Source organism: Amblyomma maculatum, chromosome 9, assembly GCF_055883805.1.
Source record: "Amblyomma maculatum isolate TAMU_Amacu chromosome 9, ASM5588380v1, whole genome shotgun sequence".
Taxonomy (NCBI): domain Eukaryota; kingdom Metazoa; phylum Arthropoda; class Arachnida; order Ixodida; family Ixodidae; genus Amblyomma; species Amblyomma maculatum.
In genome coordinates this window covers 77447241-77465187 of record NC_139352.1, presented here as the reverse complement: position 1 = coordinate 77465187, position 17947 = coordinate 77447241, and the positions used below count along the sequence as shown (strand labels likewise).

Here is a 17947-nt window from a genome sequence, read left to right as displayed (position 1 = left end):
TTTGCGCGTGCGCTCCTTACCGGCTTTCACGAGCTCATGGACAGACTGTCTGGCCCAGTGCTGCGTCTGCAGTGCCATCCAGCGGCTGAAGAAGACGTTCTCCGCGCTGACAAACTTGCGATGAGGGTACTTGAGCAGGCTGTCTCGAACACTTGTGTAGATGTGCTGGACGGCTGTGATATGAGTGAGAAAAGATACCGCCCGAAAAAGAAAATTATCCTCTGTACCATACAGTAAGGTAGCGGAGATAACACTGGATGCTTTCGTCGTAATTCGCAGTCCTGATAATCCGGTGACGAGGTTTGAATGTGAAACACCGCCCACAAGAAGACTGAATAGTAAAGATCAAGACGAAAACAACGCACTATCAACGGAACGAAAGCCGGAAAACCTCGGTGATTATGCGCGCATATATTTAACATGTACGAACAATCTAAAAACGAAACATGACATAGTGAGGGTGTATTGTTAAGATAAAAGAGAACAATGAAAGAGCAAAAAAAAAAAAACAACAACAACACCGATACGTAATCCTAGCGCGTCAAAACGTGAAAACATCATGAGAGGTGCCTGTGAAAAAGGGTATAAAATTCTCATCAACCTGCATTCTTTGTCCAGAAATAAAACTGACGTCGAACTAATGCACGGGTGATAACCCGCCGAAGTTATGCCAGAAGCCTCTAAAACCTTCCTGTCAGCTTTCTGCTTACCGTGGCCGACCATATTTTCAGCATTCAAGTCAGGCAAATGCTCGCCCTGGTCATCCCTGCTGTCATTTCTATCCTTGCACTCTTTCCAATGCAATGAAATGCGCGCACCAAACTAAGGCTCCAACAACGCCATATTCTCATATAAGTTGTTGTTCATGCACTTACCCGTTGGATCGACGTAAAATCTATCACGGCTAAGGTGAAGTCTGTATGCTACGCCTGTCGTTCAAGGAACAAGCCTACTTTGTGGGTTTATTCCGCAGGGAGACTTTTTCGATCAAACTTCATCAATGAGCCTGCAAAGGTTGGCAACGTTACGCGGAGCAAAGAACACAGGATCTGCACCAACCATTGATGATATATGCCTTCCAAAGATTGTGTGCGCATCACCTCGAAGCTTTTCTTGGGCAGGAGCGTGGCCTTTGATGCTCCAGTTTTGCCTACTCTCGGGGTAATTCTTGCGGTACATATTCAGCAAGATGGCTCTCTTCCAGCATACAAACCTGTAGGGAATTACTATTTGGTACTGTGCGTGAGCAAACGTTCCAGAGATGTGAGGAAGTGAAGTGCCTTTTAGCCAGCTTAGATTAGAAGTAAGAAAATTTTGACCGCTTCCCTAGACCTCGGCATGTCCACCTCATGAGGATGCAGTCGCAGGTCGGGAAACTGGATAAACCCACTTAGTAGGAAGCAGTTAACCTTACCCTAAAAATCCTTTATTGCTTCTTTCTCCTTGTGTGAAGTGTTTCGGAATTGATTTTATTTATTTATTTATTTATTTATTTATTTATTTATTTATTTATTTATTTATTTATTTATTTATTTATTTATTTATTTATTTATTTATTTATTTATTTATTTATTTATTTATTTATTTATTTATTTATTTATTTATTTATTTATTTATTTATTTATTTATTTATTTATTTATTTATTTATTTATTTATTTATTTATTTATTTATTTATTTCACTTTTTGGACAGCAGACAAATGCAATGCCTGACGCAGGAAGAGAAGCTAAAGGCAACTGGTGCCTGACGATGCCTCTGTCCCTATGCAGTTCGGTTTGATATTGCAGCATATATTTAAATAACATTTTCCTTAACAAAACCAAATATATAACGAGACGCTGTTCTACAATTACAAAAAGTTATCACACGTACAATAGCCCAAAACAACACACCACACATTATATGATATTAGCTTAATTTTCGTCAACATATGACAAAAGTAACCTTTGTGTAATAGCACAAACAAAGACGCATTGCATTTGTAGATTTTGGAAAAAAAATATTACACAGAACATAAAATGAACACTTAACTTCTACCTGGTAAAACTTTCTGAACCCAACAAATGAACCAGTAATAATGACCACTCGATTTTACTACCTCGTTGCAGTTGACAGTAGGTTTGTGTTCAGCGTGCGCGAAACTTAATAAAAGAGACTTCTAGGGTGATTTAGCTGGAAAAGCGACACTCTACAGGTCCCTATGACGAATGTTATGATCCTTGTTTGGGAATAATTGATCAGTTATTGCTATTTAGAAATCATACTTGATGTGAACTTTGAAACAAGTCAAAACTGACACACATCTATACATCACCGCTTTCTACTCACAATGTCGCTACTTGCCCGGTTTCTACAAAGAAGAAAAGGTTTTAAAAAATGAAATATTGGTTTCTGAATCAGTGGCCGTACAATGATCACGGGGTCTTGACTTCACGAGCTTTGATCGAGTGGCGATAAAGCTTTAAATCAAATGAACTCTAATATAAATGAGTCTTCTTCAATCGGATAGATGTCAGCACAGCCGGAAAAAGTTACATATTGGGAACTTGAAGTTCAATCAAGTTGTATACAGTGTCCCATTATATGCGGTGAACAAGCACCCTTATTCTTCCATGAAGCGCCCAATCATAACGTTGTGCTGAAACACGAAAAATTACGGCATCGAAAACTGCCTCGTACTTTATTTCCGAAATGTGTACAACCGTGCAAATATCCATGTCCAAGAAATTGGAACAAAAGCTTCCGGTCCGCAAGTGGCTGCCATTATGCGCCATAGAGCTACGCACCGTAAGTGATACTTAAAATCACCGCGGGTATCTTAAATAGTCAAATTAAGTTCAGTGATGTAGGCTGTAGAAAGTGAACAAAAAGATAGTTTAGAGAACGGCTGTTACGTTGGAATTCAGTGTATCATACCGATGGCTGTCGGAATTAGTTGATGGCAAGCGAAGGATGCACTCTGGTGGCCAGATTTTAGAACAAAGTCGGAAAGTTGGCCGCAAAAAATAATAATCTTCAACCAGACTCTCTCGGGACTGATTAATTAACTAAAAATTACAAATATTCATATTCAGTTGCGCGGTATTCGCTACTGGCGGCCTAGGGGTTATCGCTGTCTAATAATTTCTAAGAAAGCGGGCATGAGTCACGCGTACACACATCTGCACCATAGAATTGCACGATTGATGTTCTTTGATTCGGGCCGTACTGCGGTATATGGAAGCGTTCCGTAATCAAAGCAAGCGCCCCTGTTGTTTGGTGAGATGCTTGCACTATTCAACAAAGCTTTGATTTAACCGGCAAAACAACACGCTTGTCTCAAAACTGCCCGTAAATGAATGCTATAACATATATTTTCCATCGTAATAATTATCTCGTTATAAACGTTGCTTCGCGTTGCGCAGCTAACCCTCTAACGATCGACGTACAAAATTGCCTGAAGAGCGGGAAAACTGCGGTATAGTTTTTGAGGCTCGTTATAAAATGCGAGCAAATATGCGCCGAGTGAAATATTCGGGCGTGGCTCACTGGAGGTGAACATATTGTCGACGGTGTCCAACCATCCGGCGTCCAGGTGGGTGTGGCAGATGATGTGCACGTTTAGGTGCTCTTTCGCCACCGGCGTACAACTCTGCGGGACCGAGAGAGAGGACTGAGAAGGTTATAATCTTGACTACGAAATGAGAACTGCACTTTTATGAAATGATGTTAGGGATAATGCGGCCGAGAAAAGAAAAAGAGGGAGCTTTGAATCACTCGAAAAGGTTCGACTGGCCCTTCGAAGCCCAGCTGTATACGTACACTCTTTTTCAAAAGTTTAGAGCCCAAGGGAGTCTGTTTCTAATCCGTCTAGTGGCGCCTCTTTAGCATTCGTGGAAGTTGTTCACATTGGAGAGGTTGGGACAAAAATTCTTCTTACCTTCAGAAAAGTTGTAATTTTGAGAATGCATAACGAACCGCACGGTGTGGTTCAAAAGCAAACCCCCTGGACTCTAAACTTTTGACAAAGACTGTACATTATTGGCAGCATCTTATCCACTCTTACGTTTCCATATAGTGCAGCAATATTTAGCAAGTTCGTGTTCGTGCAAGGTTAAGTTGAAGCAATACTGCACCTACATTACTATCTTAGTTATGTCTGTTATTTCTTCCTATCAGCTTTACGTATACAGCAAATTCTAAACACTATATCGTATAGGCGGGTTGCTATCTCGTAGCGGATGATAGCGATATAGCAGGTTCACGCCACATATGCTATCGTTGCAGCCGTCAAAAGCTGGTGATCGAAACTTCTCCACCCCCACGCAAACCAACCTCTTAGTTTTCACGGAAGCCTGGCTGTGTAAGCCGAACTACAGTAAGTGGTTTTAACACGAGTAAACAAACGCGGCCCCATCATCGAAATAGCCCCAGGCAACATTAATAAACGGGGGTATTTCTTTGCATTTCAGAATTCGCTTTTGCCCCTGCTAGTGTGCTGACAGCCAAAGGGGAAGAGAGGGGGGGGGGGGGGGGGGGGGGGACCAAACCGGGACTATAGACACTGTAAGCGGCCTAGGTGCTTCAGCTGATGCACTGAGCTAGGTGTCGTATAGTACTGAGTGGGTTCAGTAATGGACAGGCGGCTGACTGGTCGCACTGCCGCAGCAAGTGCCGCCGCTATCATGGCGTCACTGCTTACAGCTCCAGCGGTCATGCCTCTATACATTCACAACCTGCTTAAAGAAGGCGACTTTAAGAAAAGGCAGTGGCATGTCGCGGTCTCGTCTAGACTTATCAAAAAAAAAAAAAAAAAAGATGTCAAGAGGGACATTACAAGCAAGACGATTGCACGGCGCGTGATCACCTGAAATCCGCATCCGACGTCGTCCTTGCGTTTGTGAGACGCCCAGCGGCAAGACACGGCCGCAAAGAGGGCCAGAAAAAGGAGCCACCGCCATGCCATCTTTGCTGGGCCAGCTCACATCCACGGTCCTGTTCCAATTCGAGGGTATCGGCTGACGTCCACCTTAAAAAAGTGCACTCGCAAACAGGCCTGTGGCCCTACGTCGAGAGGGTATCAATCGATCAAACGACACTTCGACGAGTACGTTTGAAATGGCGACAGGCTCGCGGCCTCCCAGAGCGAAGATTCCCCGCCGTCGACGCGTGCAGCTGCACAATAGAAGTACATGTAACGTGTACACCCGCTGGCACGCCGTGTTCTCAGGGCTCGTCTAGCAACGCTAGCGCCAGTGCTCGGTCTTCGGGTTACAACGCGGCTTTGCAAGATGGTATGCCGATTCCAAGAAGCCATCTTTTTTTTTTTTTTTTTCTTGTAATGCTTCTCAAAGAGTGAATGCAACTTGCGGATGAAGGATGGGCGGCGCCCCGTGTAAGTGGGACATGCGCCGTCCTCAGGATGCATGGCGGAATCGGTGAGCGAAAAAGGTAGCTGAAATCGATAACAAAGGGTAAAAGAATCCCCGATCCCAGGTACCAACGAAGAATTACAGCAATGTTCTATTTTTGTTTTGGTCAAAAGTTAATGCAACGTTCTCAACGTCCTTTTCTTTTTGTTTTTTTTGTTTTCGTAAAGTTCTTGTAATGTTAAAAGAAAAGTTGGAACAACAGTTCCCTAACATTAATTAAGCATTTTACCAATACGAAATGCAACATAAATGTAACAGAAACGTTTGATTTGTTTTTGTGTTTAACGTGCTAGGCGACTGAGGCTATGAAGGACGTCGCAGTGTAGGGCTCCCAATAATTTTGACCATTCAGAGTTACTTAACGAGCACTGACATCGCACAGCATACTGGCGCTTTGCTTTCGCTTCTACCAAATAACGTATGGGTTTTCTTCGAATTGTCGCGCTACCTCATCGACTCAGGCCTGCCTCCTTCCCGAATTGCATTCGAGATTCATCCTTCATTGCATTGCCACTGCCTGGATTTTCGCTCGGATCATAAGGCCCAAGGCTACTACCGGTTCTGGCAATAAGATGGCGTTTGTTGGGGGGTTACTCCAGTTTTTCAAGTAGGGCTCTGGCGGTGCATGTGTTTCGGAGCCCGGCCAATGAGCCTGCCCGTTGGAATCCGGCAAGTTATTCCACGGTGTTGTTAACGCCCAGCTGAAGAATGCGTTGCGTGGGTGCGTGTGAACAGGGTCCACAGCCGTCGTATATGCTGCACAGAGAATATCAAGCCATCTTAGTTCTGTTTGATTAAAGTTGAGGTACGGAACGTGGTTAACGATGCAGCTGATGATCCAAGCTTGCACAATGCGTAATGTACGTTTTTTACGTATGCAGTGGTGGTGAACTCTTTTATTATTCCCCAAAACAGGGGGCCAGTCCAAGGTCCGGTCGCGCTGGCTTAGAGGAGGTCGACGGGGATACCCTGGGATGCCGCGACCGCCACCGCGCGCTGGATAAGCCGGCGTAGGTCTGCTGGCTCAGAGGTATGCAGGAGAGACTCCCAAGTCTCTGGGGTGTTTGAGTTATCTGTGCTGTAGTGTGTAGAAGTCCACGCCATGCGTGTGCAGCTCGTTCCGTCGAAAAGGCGCGGCCGTGACCTGAAAAACCTTGACATCGTTCCAGACGTGTCGGAAAACATACACACGATTTTGTATGCCCCGTCGCGATGGTGTAGTGGTTAAGATGTCTGTACCAGAGCACCCGGGTTCGAACCAGAACCACCCGGCGGCTGCGTTTCGATGGAGGCGAAACGGAAAAGCCTCCATGTGTTATGCAAGGTCAGTGGTGGTGATGGTGAAATACATTTAATTGCTTGAAAGGAGTATGCACACGGAGGTACGATTGCAAGTTAAAGATCCCCATGTGGTTGATATTACTCCGTAGCCCTCCACTACCACTCCTCTTTCACTCTTTCCACTTTCACTCCCACTGTTAAGGCTGGTTCACACTGGCGACTCGCGGAGGTCGCGCGGCTCGATTCGTCACGGAGGGGGAGACCGGCGACAATCGTCGATCAACAGGGAGTGTTCACACCAGAATGCGACTCGCTTCACGACAAACCCCTCTCCGAACGAGATTTGGACGAAGAGCCGACTTTCGCGCCTTTACGGCTTCTGCTACCGCGCTCGGGGTAGATGAATTCGGACTCATTTCGGTTATGAATATGTGAAATTATCAGCGAAGAACAGGATCTTATGGTTATCCCCATGTTTAGGACTGTTTCGACAGCCAAAGCGCTATAGTTTGACGAAGACGGAAGCGGCGGTGCTGTGTGCGCTGTTGTTTGCGGTCTCGCGAAATAGCAGATCACGAAATCGCCTCATGCCCGAGCGTCAAGCACATCACCAATAATACGAGTACAAACGCGAATTAGTACGCTTCACTCTCGCAGTGATCCTTAACATGTGTGTCCAACTGCGGGCGCAGGAAGTCGATCGTGCATGCACTCTTCAAATTTCCCGCGCTGGAAGGAGGTAGAAGCGCTGCGGATTGGCTCAGTAGCTTTGCGACTTCAAGTCGCGTCGCAAGAAATCGGTCAGCGAGCGACTCCATGGCGACTCCCTCAAACGGGTCGCTGGCGACTCGTTCGGGTCGCCCCCTCCGTGACTAATCGCCCCCTCCGTGACGAATCGTGTCGCGCGACCTCCGCGAGTCGCCAGTGTGAACCAGCCTTTAGGCCGCTGCCCTCTTACTGGTTCCGGGTCGCGAATTCTGCTGTTCTTGTCACGATAGACGCCCCATAATTGAGGAAGCATCCGTGTCCTGTCACCGGAATTCTTCGAGTGTCACCTGCACTGGAGATGGGGTTGCGTCCTTTATTTTCCGCAGCTTTCTTGCTAGCTGCGGAATGTTCAACCTGAAGCTTTTGTGAGGGGGGTAGACGAAGCAATCATGTTTCTTCCCGAATATCCTTCACGTACGTGTCCCCTGCGTGGAGTGCGGAATTGAATATTATTCCTTTCCATAAAACCAACAACTTTAGTTGAGGTTAAGCCATTGCCCATTCCTAAGTGGGGAAATGCGGCGCCTGCTCGAGCCGTATGTGACATATAGGTCTCCCACCCCTCATGCACACAATAGAAAAACGAAAACGACTTCCCATAGCAACCCTTTTGTCTGCGTGTGTCCGGTCTTTCCTCCGTCAAAATAACGGCTTGAGGGGCTAGTTTGTGCTGCATAATATCCAGAAATGTGGCGCAACAAACACAAACACAAGCGAAGAGACACAACACATGCGCACACTACCAACTGTAATATGGATCTGAACACACTTCCTCTTCACCACTCCTCTTCTTCTACACTCAAGTACATATTCTCATCTTCCTCTTCTTTGCCAAGGGGATAGTGGCACTTTCTTCCCCACAGCACATAAACATCGTCCAAGCATCGCAGTCACCAATTCTACACTCACTTGCTTCTCCACACCTCTGTTTTGCCCAGAAACTAATACCACGCTGGACAGTCACAAAGACCACCACATAGTCACACACTAATAACCACCACCACACATGTGCAGTAGGACATGTCCATCCACAACACATCACTTGTGAAGTCCCTATGTATTGAAAAACTATAACTTGCCAACATGTCCATCCAAAAAACACTACTTGTGAAGTCCCTATGTATTGAAAAAAGACGTATTAGTGAAGCTTCGCTGAGTTCACGTAGAAAAGAATTTACTTTTATTGAGGAATCTTCTTGAGTAATGCAAAGAATCGAGTTTATTATCGGGCCTAAAGCTGTTATTCTTAGACACCTCTCACGTATTGTGGAAATGGTAGTTTAAAAATTATTTTTCCTTTAAGTATATGGACTTCGTTGCTTCGTAGACATGTTGGCAGGTTACAGTTTTTTCAATACATAGGGACTTACAAGTGATGTTTTTTGGATGGACATGTTGGCAGGTTATAGTTTTTCAATACATAGGGACTTCACAAGTGATGTGTTGTTAGCGGCAGTTCCTGGCCCTACGGGGCTGGGACGGTAAGTCAACGCCGCTTGCGGCGGGCGCTAGCCAGCCACCGAATTTTATCTGTTGTAGGCCGTCACTGCACCCGCCACTGCTTCGGTGGTGGACGACGGCTGTTGTTGCGGCGCGCGTCTTTCTCTCCTTCTTCTTTTTCCTTTCTTCTCTATTTTCTTTTCTGTCTGCACGAGGCAGCGGAGGTGGCTCAGCTACAGTAGCAGGCCCGTGCATTTTCTTTTCCTTCTTCCTACAGCCAAAACAACAACAAGGGAAGCATTTTTGGTTCACGGTCACAGCGACAACAGTATGAGCAAGGGCAACACAAATCGTATGATGGGTGCATCAAGGGTTGGGGTAACAATATAGTGTCCATCGGAAACAGGGGGTACAGAGCTGAGGAGAAGGAAGAACATTTATTTCCGCCAAATATGGCGCGGCAGCCACCTATGGGTCCGCACGCAGGCGTCCGGGGAGGCAGTCTGTCGCACCGCTGCCAGAGGACACCCGGCCCCGTCTAGGAGAAGAGGTCTTCAGCCTCGGCCGCCAGGCGGACGACGAATCGCTGTGTTTTTTCGTCGGAGCTTCTTAGCGTGGTCTCCCATTCATCGCTAGCTTTAATCGCGTTGCGCCCTGGGGCATGAACGCATCTCCATATTATGTGATCTAATGTTGCCACGTGGCCGCAAAATTTACAAATTTCGGTTTCTGCACCGTCCCCCTTCCGCCCTCTGGCACCCGTCCAACTCCTCCACAGGGGCGAAAAGAAATTTCGAGCTTGGAGTCTTCTCCAGTCGTACGCTTCCTTTTTACTCAGGGATCTAACCGGTGGCGGATATATCCTCCGGTCTTTCTCCAGGTTGTCGATTACATCCCTAAACGTACCAATACATTCTTTGGTTTTAGATGTGGAGGCGTCCGCAGCACCCCGAGGTAGCGAGGAGCGGGCGAGCATGTGGGCAGCCTCGTTGCCGGCGAGACCGGCGTGTGCTGGGGTCCAGATTATGGTCACGCTTTCGGCGAGAGACGACTCGTTCAGAATTTTTGCGGCACGATTGCTGACTCTACCCTTGCTAAAATTCCTCACCGCCGCCGTCATCAGGCGTGAAACACGCTGATGACGTGTTTCACGCCTGGTCGTGCAATGGCAATGGCTATTGTAATCTCCCCCGCCTCTACCGGCGGTAGATCTCGGTTTCTTTCGATTCCTATGGCGATCCCGGTGTCTAATAGGGCGACCGAGGTTACGTCGCCTTCTTTCCCGATCGCTGCATCGGTGTAGGCGACCGATCCCGGCGGGAGTTTGTCCAATTTGTTAGCGAGGTGCTTAGCTCTGCTTTTCCTCCTCCCCTCGTCGTGTACGGGGTGCATGTTCTTCGGTATGGGCGAGACGTATAGATGCTTTCTGATCTCTCGATCTATGCTTTCTCTGACACTTTCGCCTTCCCCGGGCGCTAGTAGGTTCACCCAGTCGAGGATTTGCCTACCCGCCGCCGTTCCTGCGAGTCGCTCTCTCTGGGACAGCCTGACCGTCGCAGCTAGCTCTTTCCACTCATTATGCAACCCCATTTTCTCTAGAATGTCGTTAGAAGTAGTTATGGGCAGTCCTAAAGCGCACTTCGTGCATCTCTTAATTATGGTGTTTAATTCGCGTTCTTCGGTCTTGTTGATATTTAGGAATGGAGTCGCGTAGCACATTCTGCTCGAGACAAAAGCTTGTACGAGTCTGAGTCTACTAGCCTCCGTGAGACCACTCCTTCTGTTGGACGTCTTCTTAGATACGCTGACTACGAGCTCCACCTGATCTTTTAATTTCTTAATCAGGCTTTTGTTACAACCCTTGCGGTTGATGATCATACCTAATATTCTAATTTCATATACTTTCGGGACTTCGTTCCCGTTGACTTTAATTTTGATATCTGGAGTTATCTTCCCACTACTGCTGGTCATTACCAGGAGCTCCGATTTTTCTGGCGAACAGCATAGACCTACGTCCTCTGCGTGTTTGCTGATTATATCTGCTGCCTCTTGGAGCCTGGATGTGATGTACGAGTCGTTCCCTTCGCACATCCAGACGGTCACATCGTCCGCGTAGACGCTTAGTTTTAGGTCATTGAGATGGCCAAGCTTACAGGGGAGCTTCCTCATTACGATGTTAAAAAGGAAAGGTGAGAGCACAGCCCCCTGCGGAGTGCCTCTGTTACCCAGCGGGAACTCCTCCGAATTTAAGCCCTGAAAGCTGATGATCGCCGTCCTGTCTCGCAGGAATGATCTAATGTAGTTGTAGGTTCTTTCGCCTACTCTTAGCTCAGCGAGCCCGCCGAGAATGGCGTCGTGGTTGACGTTGTCAAAAGCTTTCTTAAGATCTAAGCCTAGAATAGCTTTCGTATAACGTGACGCAAGTTGCGGCAGCAGGTGGCACGCGGACAAAGTCGACACTAGGGTGCCTCGATGCGCGCCCACTCTCCGCTTTAACGTTGCTCCGCTTAGGGTGAGGACACCTGCTGTCTGCTAGCACGAGAGCCATTTTCTTGCACCGCTGCTCGCGAGGCGCGCGTTTGCTGCGTGACGCGCCTAGAGATCCTCCCGCACACCGCGATCTAACAAGACGCGAGGCCGTCCAATGGCACAAACTACAAACTGGCAGCCTTCCACACCCCCTCTTATACAGCAGCATCTTTCCGGAACAGATAGCCCCCATGTGTAAACAATGTTCAACTCCGGCCACTCTCATACACACACAGACAACTCAAGAGACGTGGGAGTCCCTCCTGCGTACTTCCGAGCCAGCAGACCAACGCAGGCTTATCCAGCGCGCGGTGGAGGCCGCGGCATCCCAAGGGATCCCCGCCGACCTCCTCTAAGCCAGCGCAACCGGTCCTTTGAGTGGTCCCCTGTTTTTGGGTGCAATAAGAGAGTTCTCCACCACCTAGATATAGGTGGCCGCCTCGCTAGCAGTGGGGGCCTGAATTTGACTTTGCCTTTGATAATCATTCCTTTTCTAGTTTAGATGAAAATTAACAGTAAAGATGCGATGATGCATTCGCTATTTCGAGACGATTAGCGAAAGTATACGTGATATTTTGCTTTACGGGTCACATTTTCGGACACTTTCGGTCGATGTTGGCTGGTTTTGGGGAGGCAAATCTTGACGCGAAGACGTCGGAGCAGTATTAGGAAAGTGGACAAATGACGTACGGTGCGATGCGACGGCTTTTGGAGTCTTCAAAACGGCGGCATTCATTAGGGTGGTATCAACTGTGCGGCAGTCTTTGTACACAGGCAATTTGAATGCATAGTCTGCGATGCCCTTCAAGACCTGACCAACTTTTTCGGACTCCGACATGTTTTGATCCACTTTGCGGCAAAGGGCGAGCACATCCTGAATGTAGGCCACATATGATTCAGTAGATGTCTGGGCATGGGTCTCGAGGGTTCATTTGCGGTAAGCTCTCGACCAAGCGGTTTTCCAAACAGTTCGCGGAGCTTCTCTTTGCAAGTATGCCAACTTGTCAACTGTTCACGAGTCTCGTACCATAGCGCAGTGCCCTCGAGGTAAAAACATTGGCTAGCATGAGGATGGGGTCCCAGCGATTATATGTGTTGACACGTCAAGTATTGCGTACCATGCTTCCACGTCCGCTGTGTAAGTACCAGTAAAGCAGCCAGGATCGCGCGGGTGGGTGGGGATGACCAATGGCAAGGCCTCCTTTGGAGCGGGGACGGTATCCTGAGGCATCGTCGGGTAGGAAATCAGCCGGCCGCTGCGGAGTTCCGTCGTCGGAGGCTGACGCCGGGATCAACGGCCGCGCTTCCACCAAGATGTTAAGTGAAGACTCAATGTATTTACAGTATATTTACAAGACAGCTACAACTGGCATAGCAGCTGCGAGCAGCACCACGGAAACGGTACCACTTCGTCGTCATCTGCCTTTCCCTACCGCGAGGCAAGGAAACACTTCATCCTCGTCTTCTCGTGACAATATCACCAGTTGTCCCATCTGTTAAAACGACCAATCATGCCCCCCCCCCCCCCCCCCCCAAAAGGAAAAAAAAAAAAAAACCCACCCAGTTTCTCTAAACACTTTCTATCTATGTCCCTAGGCTATTACCCCAGCCTGCATAGGTCTTGAACCACATAGCTACAAGTGAAATTTCTTCATAAACGCAGGTGTATTCCAAATGTCCAAGAAATGTGCAAAAAGAACCAGTTTTGGAGCTTACCAACATGTCCTTACCCATTTTATCATTCCGTTTAGCCTCATTTCAGATGTCAAAAACCATCCCAACTTCCTCGCCATCTAGACACTAATTCTGCATTCACAAACAGGTTACAGTTCCTTTAAGAATGAAAGAGCGATCCTTAATGCGACAACTATGGCACAGTCGAAACAGTGGAGCATACTGTTACAATGCCTAGTGTATGCCGAAAAACATGCACATTAAGAACATCTAATGGGGTTGCTCATCCAAGTACATCTAACCAGGGCTGGGCAAGATACTTTGAAAAAACCATCTTCGATACCGATACTCGATACCCTGGAAAATTGTACTTCCGATGACAACACAAAATACAGGATCAAAATCAAGTTTCGATACAGATATCCGGTACTGTATCGTTGATACTTCGATACAACACTGAAATCCTAACATAATAAAGATAGCAATACGATTAGCGGCATTAGGAAATTTTACCGTGCTTTCTGGAATCTTTAGGGCATTCCTATGGCGTAGTTTTTGAGAAAGGGCTTAACGAATACGTCAGCACGGAGTTATTGATTGGGCAGCTGTCCTTGTCAGAACTTTACATTGAACTGAAGCCATGGTTAAAATAAGCGATTGCTTCCACAAGCAGCCTAGCGAAATATTTCTAACGCTCTTCATGCAAACCGACCTGTGAGCGCTTGGTTATACATGCAAATACAAAGGTGCAACCTGCGTGCGTTTGGAGAACTGAGCAGTTATAATGCCATTAGTGTGATAACAAACTTTTGAAGCACTACATATTGTTAAAAGCTAGAAGGAAAACAAGAAAAATAAAATGGCTGAAAGTTATTTAGTCCGGCAAGAGCGCAATATGGACGTGCTAAAAGTGATGGAAATGAGAAAAGCCTCTCTACATACAAAACACGAGCACAGTGCAGTGTTGTATTAGATAAAGATGCCTTTTATTAGCGTGTAAGAGTAAACCATAGCCGTGTTGACTCAAGCATCCTGGAGATAGTTTGGAAACTCGAGGTTCACTAGCATCACTAGTGAACTACGGCTGGTTGTAGATAAAAGGTAGAAGTACCTTTTCTTTAACCGAAAGTGGCTAATATGGTGTTACTCAATTTGCATATTTCAAAAATTAGCTTTTTTTTAACATAGAGATATCTTTACAAGTTTTATTCAAGGCTTGAAATGTTTTACGCAAAAATATTGTTTGACAACGCATAATTTGTTATTCGATGTGTGCTGGAAAATTGCATTCATATATTTTTCATGTCGTGGATTTCATAAAATTTTGTACGTAATATTTTGTTGTTGCGGCTGTAGGAAGAAGGAAAAGAAAATGCACGGGTCTGCTACTGGCTCTGTAGCTGAGCCACACTGCTGCCTCGTGCGGACAGAAGAGAAAATAGAGAAGAAAAGGAAGATAGAGAGCTAAGGATGCGCGCCGCAACAGTCGTCGTCCACCACCGAAGCGGTGGTGGGTGCATTGACGGCCTACAACAGATAAAAAGAGCCAGGATCAGCCACCCTCCAAGTAAAAGCCTGTTCCCTGTGCAGTTACAAATGATGAATTTGTTTTCTGTCAAATGCCGTAACTACAATAACGTGGTTAGCAGACTGCATCGTGGTGGATTGAGGCCTTAGAAGCTGGTATTCTTGCCGTCAAGCAAAGCCGGCACGCGAGCCCAGGAATTTTTGGTTGTGCATACGTTACTGCGTTCAACAGCACACTGAGGGCACTGCTTGACGAGAATCAAACGCCGCAGAGACGAGGGGCGGGTGGCAAAGGGGAGGAAGAATGGGTACAGCAGTGTGCGTGATCTCTACTGAGTGTTCGTCTTGAGTTTCCGCTTTGTTCATATTTGTCTGCGTGTCTGTTAAAAGGCTTATTAAAACTTCATGGTATGCACTCGGTGCTCAAAAGTAAAGCGCCTCGTGAGCACCTACTTACAATTGTCTACTTCAGTTTTAAAGAAAGGGAATCTGAAAATGTGGTTGACACTGAGAGGCCGGGGCATTTGTAGGGAACTCAGGTGGTACTACAAGCCGAGCTGCCTCAGGAACTGTACTACCGTCTGAGCGAGCGCCGTCCACCCAAAGTCTCACAGCTGTTTCAATATTTGACGTTTTCTTTAGTATCGAGCATCTTCAAAATGCACAATACCTTAAATATGTATTTTCGATACCGATACTTTCATTTTCAAAACACGATACCTTATACCGATACACAAAATGTATCTAAATATAGCATGTATCATCGATACTGCCCATGACTGCATCTAACACTGGATTGTGTATTAGGTCCCTTAGTCTACCATAGGTGGGAGAGACATACAATGAACTAATTTATTTTCCTACTTACAGATACGATCCTTGAAGACAAACTTTAAATATTCCATGTTTATTGTGTAATCTCTATGCAATGGATACTGTCAGCCCATTTGTAGGACATTGCACATGACCTCTAATTTCTAGCAAACTGCTTAGTGCAACATTTTTAGGTGCCTTAATGCACCTCATCCTCATAGTTCATGGCTCATAATTTTTACTTCCTTTAGTTCATTCTTTGCAAATTCCCTAGATTTTTCTCTCTTTTGAATTCTCTCCTTTGCGCAAAGTAGCAAGTCAGCGAATTTGAAATGTTGGTTAAATTTTCTACCCTTTTCTTTAAAAAGTTTCTCCCTCTCTCTGATATTGTTCAGCTAAAACTACAGTACTTCTGAAGTAGCTAGTTGCTGAAATAAAAGCTGCAGAACTGATGCTATGATCAAAGAAGCAGCAAAACAGTTATCTCTTCTGCTGTGTGTGCAAAGAAATTGCTTTATCTACATAAACTAGATGGGCTTAGTCCAAAAGCATGTCCCTGTATAAATGAGGCAGCCTAGCTACCACAGCGTGGCACTTCCACCTTGTTCTCAGTTCGGAATGGCCACAAACACACTACTGCACTGCAGATCAGTGGGAACAGTTCTGTCACAGCAAAACGCAAATGCTGCTCTTCATGTGAACGAAGCTAGAGCCACCAAATCTGCGGCAAAGAAAATCCTCCGATGTGACTGAACCATCCTGTTCCACACCCAGAGCTGCAGACTTTATTTTACTAGACTGCAAAAAAATTATCATGAAGATGTTCATAGAGATGTTACATGCCACAACTGCCAGCTGACAATCTTTCAGCACACTAAAGGGGAAATAACTGCAGTAACAGCACCAGACTACTCACAATTCACTAAACCTCAACTCAACAAAAGATAACATAAGTTGCGACACAGTTTAACCTAAAAGCATGAACTGATCATGGATCTTGCTTACATCTTTCCGGTAAAAAGTTCCATGCACCTCACCGACTATCAGAGGGCACCCAACCTTCCTATGAGATCTCAAATGGCGGCCACTAACGTATCTGCTGCATGTACTAATGTGTGCATCCTTTTAGACATCTGCACAGATATACGCACCCGGCCAACTCTGTGTAAGCCATCACAAGACAAGAGCTTTGCGGGACTTAGTTAGCAAGGCAAGGTCTTAACACAACTAAAAGAAAAGCCAAGTGGACATACAGGAACAGCATACTGAAGTTTCCCGATTTCAGCTTGTCTTCTCATTGCTTTTACTTTGAGCAGAACTGAAGATACTGCATGCTTACTTACACACAGTTCACCCATGTATGTGCACAGTGCCCATTATCAGGTGACAAATACTTCTAGAACGCGAGATAAAGCTGCTGTTTAATTTGCTAGCAAAACCACACTTCGTTACTCTTTCACTACAATCACGCAGTTTCGTTCGGTTTACGATTCGCCTAAGAAAACCTCTGTACGAACTGCCCTAGCGTGTAAACCTTGCCTACACCGACGGCTTCGTCAACGCTGATGAACTCCTCAATGTTGTTATCGCATGAGTTGGTCTGGATGCAGGGATAAGGCGGGGGTGGCTTCAGCCAGGTTCCGTCAGCACTTCTCATCCGGGACCGGTCGGACGCGAACTTGTCCAGAAACTCGGCTGCGCCAACGACGCGAAACATCTGCGCGAACTCGGGATTGATGCCTACGTGCGGCCTGAAAGCATCCCTCACGTATGTGTCGAACTCTTCGGGAAAGCCTAGCGTGGTGTCGAGGTCGTAGACCAGGCAGGGCCCGCGAACCGGTGGCCTATACAAGAATATGACGTGGTAGTCCCACACGGACATGCCGTCGGCACGCGAGCTGCTTTTCTGACACCAGATGGGCACAGCTTGGCGGTGATTCGATACGAATGCCACAAAACAGTGCGGCAACAGTTCGGGCTGACACACCCGCACAATTTCGCAGAGCTTCCAGACGTTTTCTTCGCAGTAGCAAGAAGTGTAGATGCACTGGCTGGCTGCGGGAACAGCCAGACCTCCCGAAGGTTGCTCCGGCATCAGGTCTGCATGGTTAGTGGTCATTTCGAACTCGCTTGGCCGTAAGGCGTCAAGCGTGGCACCTAGCGATGCAGTTGAACGATAAACTAATCGCTCAAGAGCAGTGATACACACACGTCACTCAGCGCTAAACAAAACGAGCACTAAAAAATAACTGTCATCACTGTCATCGAGCTTAGCGGCGGCAGCCATCATACATGACCGACCAACGTCACTTTAGATTAGTTCACTATACTTTAGATGCTTTAGGGCTTTAGACCGCGACAGCTTGCGGCTGAATTAACCGAATGAAATCTTTTATGTCATTACTGTTTTAAAAGGTACCAATTATACTCTTACCTAAGAGCAATAAAACTACTTTCGTTTTGTACCATTTAAGTACAATTTTAAAATATTAGTTTATTTTAT

At 46.4% G+C, this 17947-nt stretch overlaps 2 protein-coding genes across 2 annotated transcripts in view; both read right to left on the bottom strand.

Moving 5' to 3' along the window:
* Positions 1-5080, bottom strand: part of LOC146179500 (lysosomal alpha-mannosidase-like) — a 42963-nt gene extending 37883 nt beyond the window's left edge. Inside the window, exons 1-3 of the mRNA XM_084579130.1 lie at positions 4848-5080; positions 3530-3632; positions 21-173 (exon numbers count right to left, since the gene is read on the bottom strand). Of these exons, the coding sequence (XP_084435256.1) occupies positions 21-173; positions 3530-3632; positions 4848-4946 (355 nt within the window). The 5' untranslated portion in view covers positions 4947-5080. The remainder of the gene's footprint in view (positions 1-20; positions 174-3529; positions 3633-4847) is intronic.
* Positions 5081-13576: 8496 nt separating this feature from the next.
* On the bottom strand, positions 13577-17887 carry tun (N-terminal glutamine amidase tungus). Its single transcript, XM_084579129.1, has one exon. It carries the CDS (start codon positions 17561-17563, stop codon positions 16940-16942), a length of 624 nt encoding a protein of 207 aa, XP_084435255.1. The 5' UTR covers positions 17564-17887; the 3' UTR covers positions 13577-16939.
* Between the last annotated feature and the right edge of the window lie 60 nt (positions 17888-17947).